The sequence below is a fragment of the Erpetoichthys calabaricus genome, chromosome 7 (assembly GCF_900747795.2).
Source record: "Erpetoichthys calabaricus chromosome 7, fErpCal1.3, whole genome shotgun sequence".
Classification (NCBI taxonomy): Eukaryota; Metazoa; Chordata; class Cladistia; order Polypteriformes; family Polypteridae; genus Erpetoichthys; species Erpetoichthys calabaricus.
The window spans coordinates 3,251,679-3,264,725 of record NC_041400.2 but is presented as its reverse complement, the minus strand read 5'-3'; the positions used below and the strand labels follow the sequence as shown (position 1 = coordinate 3,264,725).

Below are 13,047 nucleotides of genomic sequence, written 5' to 3'. Positions count from 1 at the left end.
GTTTTTGCAAATTTATTAAAAATAAAAAAACTGAGAAAGCACATGTCCATAAGTATTCACAGCCTTTACCGTGAAGCTCAAAATTGAGCTCAGGTGCCTCCTGTTTCCCCTGATCATCCTTGAGATGTTTCTGCAGCTTCACTGGAGTCCACCTGTGGTAAATTCAGTTGACTGGACATGATTTGGAAAGGCACACACCTGTCTATAGAAGGTCCCACAGTTGACAGTTCATGTCAGAACACAAACCAAGCATGAAGTCAAAGGAATTGTCTGTAGACCTCCGAGACAGGATTGTCTCCAGGCACAAATCTGGGGAAGGTTACAGAAAAATTTCTGCTGCTTTGAAGGTCCCAATGAGCACAGTGGCCTCCATCATCCGTAAGTGGGAGAAGTTCGAAACCACCAGGACTCTTCCTAGAGCTGGCCGGCCATCTAAACTGAGCGATCGGGGGAGAAGGGCCTTAGTCAGGGAGGTGACCAAGAACCCGATGGTCACTCTGTCAGAGGTCCTCTGTGGAGAGAGGAGAACATTCCAGAAGGACAACCATCTCTGCAGCAATCCACCAATCAGGCCTGTATGGTAGAGTGGCCAGACGGAAGCCACTCCTTAGTAAAAGCACTGGCATTTTAAAGTCTACTCAAGTGAAATATTTGAATTGTTGCAAAAATAAGGCCTGGACTTTGAGTAGGGTGCTGCTCCAAGACCTGCATGCGAAAACAGACAAGGCGTCCCCCGCTGGGGTGGGAGACAAGTTTATCAGTAGCAGAGTCTGATACTGCAGCATACCATGGTTCTGGTGTACAGCACAGCCAACAAATCAGCTCTAAGCTTATTAAACATGTGAGTGTGATGCCAGAACTGTGTCACCTTATAAACTGGGATGTCCAACGCTGGTCCTGGAGTGGCCGCAGGTTTTCATTCTTACCCTTTTCCTAATCAGCAAGCAGTTTTCACCACTAATGAACTCCTTTTCCCTTCATTTTTATAGCCCTGTTCTTAAGGATTCAGTCCTCTGATTTGACCCACTAAATTGGAACGTCAAACTCCAGCCAATTTCACTCCAACCAGTTTCTTAATGAGAAGCCGATTCTTGCTGCTAATTAAAGCCGTTACTGAATATCAGCACAGGCAACGAATCAGCGCTAAGTTTATTGAACATGTGAGTGTGATGCCAGAACTGTGTCACCTTATAAACTGGGATGTGCAACGCTGGTCCTGGAGGGCTGCAGGTTTTCACCAGAATATTAGCTGATGGGCGCTGCCAAGACCTCCTTGGCTGTGGCAGTAAGTTGAAGCCCACTTTTTGTACATTGTGGTTGGTACCCAATGAGGCAGAGCCATCCAGACGTCACCACTCCTGAGACGTCCCCCTGGCTATTTAAGTTGGCTCAGGAGCCGTAGATCATTGGTTTTATTGTATTTCTAAGTATTGTTTTCGGTTTGGATTTTCTGGTTTTTATGTTTTTATTTCTTGTCGTTTTTAGGATTGGTTTGCTGTGGCCTGTCTCCTTCAGACCCATTCCTTTGCCTCATTTGCTGGGGACTGATGGTTATCCTTTCCCTTGTGGGGTTTTATAATAGATCTGCAGACATTTCAAGTTGTTTTGCCAGCTTCCCATTTCTGAGGCCTTCCCCCTGGCTGAAGGCAGCAGGTCATATTTGCAGACTGACTGAGTTGAGGTGAGCCTCCTCTAAGACAGATTAGTGAAGATCCAGGCCTGCTTTGTGGCTTATTTTTGGAGGCCTCACACCCAATTATACCTTTCTGAAAATTACGTGTCACGACAGCGTTAATCAAACGCTGTAAAGTAATACCAATTTGTAATTTAATAAATGTTTCCCTTTACGCCTTGGTTGATAACTCTTAAGCAGATTTGAAAATGGACAGAACCAAACAAAAATGAAGGCATACTAGGCCAGTACAGTACCTTCTTTACGACAATGTGGCCGTGCTCATCTGTGTACTGCTCCTCTGTGACGGATTCAGGAGGAATGTCTGGCATCTCGTCTCCCTGTAAGGGAAAGGCAGGAATAAAAATCTGCTGAGTTCAGGACAATAAGATGAGGAGCACAGAAAGTAAAGGGTAAAGCGTCAAGTCCAACCAGAAGCACCATACTACCAAAAAGCCCAACTCATAGGCCTTCTCACCCAGTTTCAACCCCACTGTCCTTTGACCCTCTAAGGTAATGTGTAGCACATTTGGGAAGCTTAACTGTGTTCTATAGGTCAGGTAGTCTTTTTGGGACTTATTCTTATATTAAGTGCCAGAACAGCAGCTAAGGTCATAATACAAACCGAGCAGGGATGGGGTTCGGGACTGCTGCCTTATCCAACAGAAAAAACACACACACATCAAATGAAAAACATGCTAATTATGAAGAACGTACAGGTTCTATAGGAATCATGCTTTATTCACGCAAAATGAAGGAGACCCATAATCTACAGAAGTATTAGTACAGCTACAAGAGGGGTGGGAGTGACAAAAGATGGATGGAGGGGCTGGTAAACCTGGCATGCCCTGCAGAGCAACAAGCAAAAAGCAAACCCATCTGCAGCTTCAGCAAAGCATGCAGTTGAATACCTGGATGATAACTCGGCGCCGGATGACCCTTGTCGTTAGCACCTCCTCTTCATCTGAGCTATCCTCCAACTCCCCTAGCTCCTCCGCTATTTCCTGAGTGACAGTATGGAAGCATGGTAGGATTCAACACGCTGCTGCATTTTGCTGTTGGACAGCTTTACCAGAGAACCAAGCTGCTGGCTTCTTCCCGCTGCACATTTATTTCATTATTTTTTTTCCTCCGACACCACCAGGTGGCACGTAGGAGTATAAACTGTGCTAAATAAAGAATCGTGCCTGCTGGCAGAGCTATAAAGAACATTTAATGAGAGCTTGGCTGAATGTACGCTCACATTGTGAGCCGTTTTCTGGATCACTTCCCACGCTCAAAGGAGCGCACGCTAACAAAATGATTTCCCCACACAATTAATTAAAGAAACTGACACTGGGTACCTTTTCATATCTTCAGTGGTCTTTCAATGAGCTCTCATTCTTTTATGTAATACCTACGAAAAAATGTTCTCAATTGCTAACGCCAGCAAATTCTGCCAGCGTTCACTTCCAGCTACTACTTCTGCAGCGGTCCCGTACTACAATAGTAAGCAGTGCTGACTTTCGCTCTCTAGATGTTTCCAAACATAACCTGCGTAAATCATGGGCATGAGAAAAAGCTGAGAAAGGTAAAAGAAAAGACAACACATGAGAAGTGAACACAGATGCTCTTCATGACATACAGCAGTTTCTGCAAAAGAAGACAGCGTGAATGTGAACATTTTAGCACTCATTCCATTGAGTGGCTGATGCAGCAGGCACAGAGAAATGATACCCAAGATGACCCAGACATGGAAATGGTTTAAAGCGCGAACCCAAAACAATGTGGAGAAATAAATGTCCCTGGTCTTTGTTTGAGCAGGCCAGGCCTACTAAAATATCCACCCATCTCCATGCTTGACTCATTTCATTCACGTTCGGTTTATTCTTTCCTGCCGTGCCAGCACAGAATTGCATTTTTAGAACACTGCACTGGCATTTTAAACACTACTCAAGTGAAATATTTGCAAATATAAAGCCTGGACTTTGAGTAGGGTGCTGCTCAAAGACCTGCATACGAAAATAGACAAGGCGTCCCCCGCTGGGGTGGGAGACAAGTTTATCGGTAGCAGAGTCTGATACTGCAGCATACCGTGGTTCTGGTGTACAGCACAGCCAACGAATCAGCTCTAAGCTTATTGAACATGTGAGTGTAATGCCAAAACTGTCACCTTATAAACAGGGATGTCCAACGCCGGTCCTGGAGTGGCCGCAGTGGCTGCAGGTTTTCATTCTTACCCTTTTCCTAATCAGTGACCAGTTTCCACCACTAATGAACTCCTTTTCCCTTCATTTTCATAGCCCTGTTCTTAAGGATTCAGTCCTCTGAATTGATTTGACCCGCTAAATTGGAACGTTAAACTCCAGCCAATTTCACTCCAACCAGTTTCTTAATGAGAAGCCGATTCTCGCTGCTAATTAAAGCCGTTACTGAATATCAGGACTTGTTGCTGCTCTCGTTCTGCCACAGCAGACTCTTGATTTTCTGTTTTTTTCTAAGACCACCATTAAGATGTTTCTGTGACCTCAGCAGACCAACATGACAGAGACTGTCACCTTTCTTTATTTTCAGGTGAGCTGGACATGTGGCGGCTTGTTTTCTGTCTCATCATTGTTTGGCTGCTCATTAAGGAAAAAGAAACTACTAAGGGGTCCGAGTCATGTCAATTAAAATGACGGCAAAACGAGTCAATCAGCAGCAAAAAACGGCTCACTAATTCATTAGAAAGAAAACCTGCAGCCACTGTGGCCCACCAGGACCGGAGTTGGACACCCTTGCCTTATAATACCTTCTAATAGAGCTCCATCTTCTTGTGCTTTTGCTGGCACCTTATAACATTGTGTTGTTTCAAGAGCTTTGACGTTCGTTGCATTTTTACAGGTTTTTAAAACTTTGGATTCCCTATTTCAAAATTTTGGAATCTGGAATTTTGGATCTTTGGTTATAGTTTTTGAGTTCCCCTTCTGAGTTATTCAATATGTTACTCCTTAAAATTTCATATGGCCAGGGTTTGGATGAAACCTCCACCACAACCCTCTGGCTAATCGTAACACTATGAACAGCCACCTCCATTGCTTTATTCCACTTAACCCACTGCATTTTTGGAAAGGTCAGCTACAGAAAGCTCTACTTTTTACCTTAGCTAGGGCCAGATGTTCAAGGACAATAAGCATACTCATGTCACATGTTTATGACAGTGTGCTGAACTTTCCAGATGCATTTATTTAGCAACATTTTAGCAAAAAATGAATGTGTTTTGCAATGCTGTGTGCAAACGACTGGATAACTGGCACATGGAAAATGAGAAATTCCTAATGGCAAGAATTGTATATGGCAAATAAAGGATTAAAAATCACTAAAACGACTGGATAACGGACATGTGGATTATGCGACAGAGTCTTCACATCATTTGCCATTGTATAGCATTGGTCACCAGTATTTTGTATTAAACGTTAGGGTTAACCCTAACCCTAACCTGTTTCTGACTTCCATACTTTTACTTGCAGTAAAAGATAATCATATTAATGTTTAAGCTATTAATCACATAAAAGCAAACATTCTAGCTTGTGCAACAGCAGTGTTTCCCAACCTTTGTGACCTATCAGGTGTGGTGATTGGGGTCCCCCTCCATGAACTGAGCCTCATTACCTAAGCAGGGGTAGTGGGGTGAGCTCTATTGTCAAATGCTCGAGCACTTGAGGGAATCCCTGTGCCATCAGCAGAGCGACAAAGAATTAGATGAATGAAACGCAATCGTCAGAGCAGGGATTAGGGACGACATCCAGGATTGGCCGTGATCCCCCTGTGTTGCTGCCACTGTGAACACAGCATGATTGTCGAAGTGGTGTTCGTGAAGTGTCGGCTGTGGCCCACCTGTAATGCTGCCATGGCCCACAGGTTGGGAAACACTGTGCTACACGATCTAACAGCATGAAACATTTGAAATAATACCAAGAAAAGAAAAACTGGATGGCTAAATTCCCTTGATCTACAGGAACTATCAGCATGAACAAAATCATTTGATTACAAAATATTGTAATTTAAATGCTGATTTAAGTGGGCGTTAAAGCTGAAAATCAAAACAAATTAGTATCTGAGATCAACTTTACATGTACAGCAGATTGATTTCACCCATTCAGAGTTTGTGTTAGTAGTCAAGCTGGCAGGCAAGGCTCCTTACCCTTTCCAGTGATTCATCATCCAGGTATCTGCTTAACTTCTCAGACTGGCCTACAGAGGACTCTATAATAGTGGGGCCACCCGGAATGGGGGATGCAGCCGTTTCCGGACTGATCTGTACATCCTCAGGTTCCTGGATGATGGGTGCTGGTTCATGTTCTTCCACCACTGAGGATGCACTTTTGGGAACGGACCATCGGTTACCAATGAACGAGCCTCTGTCACCGGAGGTAACCCAAGAAAAATCAAAAGCAGGCCTTGTGTGATCGGGAGTGAAATCTGTAAAAGTGGGGGAGTCCTTGTCATCAGGGCTTGGTGTTCTCAGATATGGAGGAGGTTCGTCTTGGTCAGAGGCTACCCCGACATGAGCAGGGCTGTGCTGTTTTTGATCGTCATAGCATGTGATATTTTCGTATTGTTGGAAATATTCTCTCTGTTGTGGAGTAATCTCTTCACGATCAAGTCCGTGCTCCTGAGAATCCGGAGACGACTGCTCAAACTCAGGAGACAGACTTCGGTAGTCAGAGGTTACCCACGTGTATCCTGGGGATGCATCTTTAAGATCTTGAAGGCTATCCCCCGAACTTAATTCCCCAGAAGCAGGCACACATGCTTTGTGTTCAATGTTCACATCCTCCTTTTCAGGAGAAGCTCCTTGGAAGTCAAGCACAACCTCCTTGTTTTGAAGGGCAGGTGCACTACTTATAAAATCAACCTTTCTGTCATCACTTGAATGTCCAAGGAAGTTAAGATCTTGTTTTTTGTAGCCAAAAGTGCTAACATCTTGCATTTCAAATGGAGATTCTTGATCACACAGCGCAAGATCTTTGTCATCAGCTTCAGGTCTCTCGTGGACAATGGAGGCCATATTGTCTTTATTATCGAGTTGCATGAGTCCAGTTTGCTCATTTTTGTCTTCTAGGGCAGTGCAAATCTTAATGTCTTCAGAGTCTTGGGAATAAAATAGATGTTCTTCTCCCTGACTTGTTTTGTACGACTCTGCTTCACTACTATCAGCTGTTTCCCGAGTTTCTGACATATACTCACAGACAGAATCTTTGTCTAAGTCAGAACTGTCAGGCACTTTAGAGTCAGTGGGAGATCCTTCAGGTTCAAACGCATGATCTTTGCATTCCTGGTTTTGCTCCTCGCTGACAACCACCATGCTACTAGAGTCAGAAGGTGCTTCTTGAATGTCAGCGCCATGCTCCGTCTCATCTAATGTCAGAATCTGATGCTTCAAGCCTACCTCTTCCTTATTAAGCTCATGGTCCTGGAGATTGAAGATTGCATCAACATTTTCACATATAAGTGGGCTGTGGGTTTGGTCTACACTAGCTTCACAGACATCTTGCCACACTTCTGTATTTTCCTTGTGGGTAGAATCGACTCCTCCATAAATCTCAACATCAGAATGATCACTTTTCTGAACACATGCAGGTACAACGCTGAAGGTCTCATCCTCTCTATAATCGAGACAAGGTTCTTCAATTTTCAGCACCACTTCTTCTGTATCAGGGGTGAATTCTTCATGACTAGAATTATCTTCATAATCAATTATAGGCTTATGGTCTAACACAAGTTCTCCACATGTTGTAGTGTGTGCCTGGAGGATGGAATCAGCATCTGTGGGATCGGGAATAGATTCTATGATGTCATGAGCATGATCACTCATGCTATCATCGGAGTTCATTCGCTCAAATTCAGGATCTCTTTTGCCAAGAGTAGGCTCCTTGTTATCAGTATCAAGATAGCTGTATCCTAGAATTGGCTCTTGAACTTCCACGCCAGGTTTGATGTTCTCCTTACTACCATCATCAGCTGCCCTATAATCTAGACTGTATTCTTGAAGATCAACAACAACAATGGCCTTGCTATCTGGGCTAGGTTTTTCTTGATCAAGGGTAGCCCCTTGGCTACATGGTGCAGACTCTTCCAGGTGAACAGCAGGATCTTCACACTCAAGTGTGGTTTCTTTGTAGATGGATTCAACCAATGTGAAGTCAGGAGTGAGTTCCAGCAGGTTAAAAATGTGATTTCCGTGCTCAGAAAATGACTCTCTTTGGACAGAAGCATCCTGATTGGAACCAGGCTTAGATGTCTGCATGTCAATTGAAGCTCCGTGGCACTCGGTGTTACTTTCACTGTGTGCACGCTCAACGTGTTCCAAGTCAAGGTCAGCTTCTTGGGAATTACGCACTGTCTTAGAGTGATCAGGGGAAACCAAACTACACTCTACGGGAAATTCTTGAAAGTCGGGCTTGAGTTCTACACAATGTGAAGAGGAATGCAAGTGCTCAGGGAAAACCAACAAATTACTTGACACAGACTCTTTGTATTCTGGGGACACCACTTTGCGATCGCACTCTTTGTCAATAGAAATGAGCCCACTCTGTTCTGGGTCAAGGGTTTTCACCTCAGACAAAACAGAACTCACTTGTTCACCATGGTCTCTCATGTACTCGGCCAGAGTCATTGATTGTGTGCCCTCTTTGACTGGCGTTGAATGGGATCTCTCTTCTGCTCCTTGGATTGAGGTGCTGTTCAATGAAGAAAGCCAGAGTTAATGTTTTAATGCAGCAGTTAAAAATAGAGAGTTTAACACAAGGCATTAAAAGGAAAACAAACAAGCAGGAAAACAATTTATAAGAAGCAACTTCAGAATCATGAAATAAAGTGCTTAATTTTCTGAACCCATTAAAATTCAATTTACGTGGTCACAGGGAGCAGAACTCTATCTTGACAGCATCAGGCACAAGAACAAGAACCAACATGTAGGATATGAGAGAAAATTGCAAGCCCTTGAAAAAGCCTACAGAAGGGAGCAGAGAATGAGGAGCACTACACCACTGTAACAAATTTACACCATTGAGTCACAAGAAGGTCAAGTAAAATATACAGAAAGACAAACGCGAGTCAAAGTCCCTGAGGGAGCAGCACTTCTCAGTGCTCCACAGTGCCAGCCTTAGGTGAGGCACGAAAAAAACAAACAGGACAGAGGTGACCAGGAGAAGAAACATTGAGGCAGCGAGCCAAAAATAACAGAAGGTCCATCTGACCCTTCATCAAACTCAATACATTAGCCAAAAATTAAAGTCTACTGCTGGAAACGTGAAGTCTTTAAACCAACCTGCACTACCCAAACGCTAACCGCAATCCCACACAGAATTTCTTGGATTTATCCTCAAACTTGGACAACCAGGAAGTGCACGATGCTGACCTTTTATCTCGTGGCAATGATGATGATGTCATCACTGGACACCGCTGGGTGGCAACTGTGGCTCAAAAAAGGCAACATGCATGAAAAACAAAATGGTGACAGTAAAAACACTAAATACTTACTACCATCCTAAAACAGAATCCTATTTAAAAAATAGGAGAGAAATGGATTCTGTGACCCAAAAAACCTAATGTAGGATATTAAATATTAAGTATCACAAAAAAGGGTTTAGGAAAATGTGCTTATGAAGACAAATTATAATATTTATTGATATTTATTAAGCGGTGAGGTGAGCGGTCTTCTGCTGTTAGGCACCTCAAATCCGGAATAGCTTGCCAATAGGAATTCGCCAGGCTAATACAGTGGAGCACTTTAAAACACTGCTGAAAACACATTACTGCAACATGGCTTTCTCACAGCTTCATCTTAATTTGATTCTGATGCTCTGTACATTTAATTATCACTCATGGTGGCTCCAAAATCCGTACTTACCCCTACTTTCTCTTCTGTTCTTTTTCTGGTTTTCTGTGGTGGCGATCTGCATCACCACCACCTAATCAAAGCGCCATGATGTCCCTATTGTAGTGTGCGGCCGGGATTCTTGCCCAGCTGGGACGCCTCCACTCTGAGAAGACCGGGGGAGCAAGTGGTGTCAGAGCGTTACCTCCCCCGGGACTCTAGATGGCATCCCCCCGGATTGCAGCGGTGCCTCGGACTCCTGCAGGGCTGCATGGGAGTTGGAGTGTGGTGCAGTCCTGTTGGGATCCACAGGCGCCGCCAGGGGGTGCTGCAGCAGGAGCTGCCGAGTCCTTATGGGCAGTTCTTCAGCCACACCTGGGAGTGCTGCCGGAAACAAGTAATCAAGCACCTGGAGCACTGATGGGTACGTTATAAAAGGAGCCAGCAGTCACTAGTCAGAGAGCCAGAGTCGGGAGGAGGAGCGACAAAGCTTGACCCGAGGAGTGAAGGTAGAGAAAGATAAAGAGAAGACACGTATTGTGCTGTGCTGTGCTTGTGCTGGGACTGTGTTATACTTGTGGGGAACGGGGAAGGTGTTTCCCACAAGGGAAAAAAGGAAAAATAAAACCTGTGTGCCATGAACTTGTGTCCCACGCGTGTCTGTGTCGGGTTAAGCTGGCGGTGCCAGCCTGGTGGTCCACACTACATTGATGGATTAAACAAGACCGTCATCATCAAATTCTTCCATGAGAATCCTGAATACCATGAGGACTGATTGAGGTCATTCATGTTAGGTAGAATGCCTAGAGGGGACTGGGTGGTCTCGTGGACTGGAACCCCTATAGATTTTTTTTTTCGCCAGCCGTCTGGAGTTTTTTTTGTTTTTTTTTGTTTTATCTGTCCTCCCTGGCCATCAGACCTTACTTTTATTCTATGTTAATTAGTGTTCTCTAATTTTAATCCTTATTTATTTTGTCTTTTTTCTCTTTCTACATCATGTAAAGCACTTTGAGCTATATTGTTTGTATGAAAATGTGCTATAGAAATAAATGTTGTTGTATTATGGAGATAAAGCAAATCTTATATGTAAAGCAGACTGTAACAGTCTTGTGGCCTTGTATGTATGTCATCATCGAGTTGACGCTTAGTAACCACAAGGGGGCGTCAGAGAGCCCCAGGCACAGCAATACGGTCCACAGCACCAGAATATAAACACAATAAAGAGTTTTTATGCCACAAAGCACCTTGCAATGAACTTCTCTCCAACAATTAGGAACAATCTTATATATAAAGCAGAGTGTCACAATCTTGCAGTCTTGTATGTCTGTTATCATCCAGTTGATGCTTGGAATGTTTCTGGTATGTTCCGTAAAAGCAACCGACAGTTTTATCATGAAAAATCCGTAGTATTATTTGTTTGTCTTTTAATGTATTCATATAGGTAAAATATTTAACCTTTAATTGATTGATTGTAAAAGAATTTCAATTGGAAGAGACTAATTGGAGATACGGTCTTGTATGTCTCTTATCATCCAGTTGATGCTCGGAACGTTTCTGGTATCTTCCGTAAAAGCAACCAACAGTTTTAGCATGAAAAATCCATAGTATTATTTGTTTGTCGTTTAATGTTTGTTTTTGTTAACTATATTTTCATCTTGCATTATTCTTATTGTAACAATGTTGTAGTGGTAATAGAATTAAACCTAATAATAATTTAACTGATGTTAATTTTTTGTTGTCAAAAATTCTGCATGTAAAAACTTACTACTACACCACAAAACAAAAATTAATCTGTCAAGTTGTGTTTTTTTAATTAGATTTTTCTCAAACAATTTAAAAAAAACACTTTATTTTCCTCCCGGGCAATGCCAGGCGTTTCAGCTCGTACGCTATATTTAGCATTGTCCAAATACAATCTGCTCATTAAAGTGACTGTGAAACGTCTTAGGGTGCTCGGCGTCGTCGTGGGTTTTGTCAAAGTTTTTGCACAATGACGCTATACAGGAAGCTTTAATAAGTAAACATTTTAATTAAACTGATACAGTAAATCTGCGGTGGGTTGGCACCCTGCCCGGGATTGTTTCCTGCCTTGTGCCCTGTGTTGCCTGGGATTGGCTCCAGCAGACCCCCGTGACCCTGTGTTCGGATTCAGCGGGTTGGACAATGGATGGATGGATGGATGATACAGTAAATGCATGGTAAAAATTATGAATAATACAAAATTAACATATACTAAAGAATCAATCTCGGATTTTTGAAGTGAATCTTATTTTTAGTTTGTGTCTGGCCCAGAAACTTCACACTTACAGCTTCTGTTTCATTTCTGGACACACTTTTAAAATGTCCTTGGGAGAATATTTGTTTTTTTTCCAAAATAAAATTACTAAATACATAATAAAGTCAGCATGTTTGTGGCAAGTGACAGCATACCAGATAACTTTAAAAAACAATTACAACTGAACTCATCCTAAAGAAATAAAGAGCCTGAAGTGTTTTGTTTATGCTACGGATTAACGTATGTTTGTGTGTTTTAGTGTTATTTTTGAATTATTATTTTTCATATTTTCTGTGATGTGTTTAGTTATGGGCTGTCTTTCTGCATGGGCCTCCATTCCATGTGTTTTGTGGGTGGAGCCCCAGGAGGCGGGGCCACCCTGACATCATCACTCTTGCGTCTTCCCTTTGACTGTTTAGGCCAGGAGACGAGGAGCTCAGATCTGGAAAGCACTGCGCCTGTTTGGAGTTATGGTGAGTGTCGTATCGTTACTCTTGGACCTTCTTGCTTCTGCTTCAGGATTACGATTCTGGTAGTATTTTGAGATTTGTTTGTTTAGGCTTGCCTCTTAGACAACTCCTTTAAGTATTTCATTTTTTTTTTTTTTTTTTTTTTTAATAAATCCCATTTTATAAAAAGATTCATTTTTTACCCTTTTGTGCACAAGCTGGGGATTTACAGTATTAATCCTTCTAATAGGGTTTTTATTTTACTTTGAGACATTATTGTGATTTTTGCCAGCTCTCCTTGTATGAAGCTTGCTAGGCCAGAAGCCTTCAGGCAGGGCAGTGGAGCTGGTAACATGAAACCTTTTGACTCCGACCCCTCCATTTATGGTAGAACCGACTCAGACTCCTCAGTTTGTAATTAAACTTACTTTTACTTTGTTGATTGAAAGCACACAACATTCAAAATACAAGGCATTTCATCACTGCCAAGTACAGCGTCTTAACACTTTTGTATGAAAACCCTGCAAGTGTCTTTTTAAATAAGATGTTCTTGTAAGCACATTCTTTTCAGAACCAGATAAAAGTACGCATTTTTGCATCACATACTTTTTCGCCATCATCTTCTACAACATGCTGACATAGATACTGTAGAACCTCTGGTCACGAACGTTTCTGAACACGTACAAATCGGGTTATGATAAAAAACTTTGCATCTTTTTACGACCACACGCTCTGGTGGGCAAACAAAAACATTGGCGGCCAGTATCCCTGTGCGCGTTCGTATGCGCCATTGATTTGCCATTCTCCGTTT

At 42.7% G+C, this 13,047-nt stretch overlaps 1 protein-coding gene across 21 annotated transcripts in view; it reads right to left on the bottom strand.

The window, feature by feature from the left end:
* Positions 1-13,047, bottom strand: part of ank2b (ankyrin 2b, neuronal) — a 512,663-nt gene that overhangs the window by 12,756 nt on the left and 486,860 nt on the right. For all 21 annotated transcript variants that reach the window (XM_051929737.1, XM_051929741.1, XM_051929735.1 and 18 more), the window contains 3 exons: positions 8,271-8,373; positions 2,584-2,676; positions 1,930-2,013 (listed from right to left, as the gene is read on the bottom strand). In XM_051929737.1, coding sequence (XP_051785697.1) covers positions 1,930-2,013; positions 2,584-2,676; positions 8,271-8,373 — 280 coding nt within the window. The remainder of the gene's footprint in view (positions 1-1,929; positions 2,014-2,583; positions 2,677-8,270; positions 8,374-13,047) is intronic.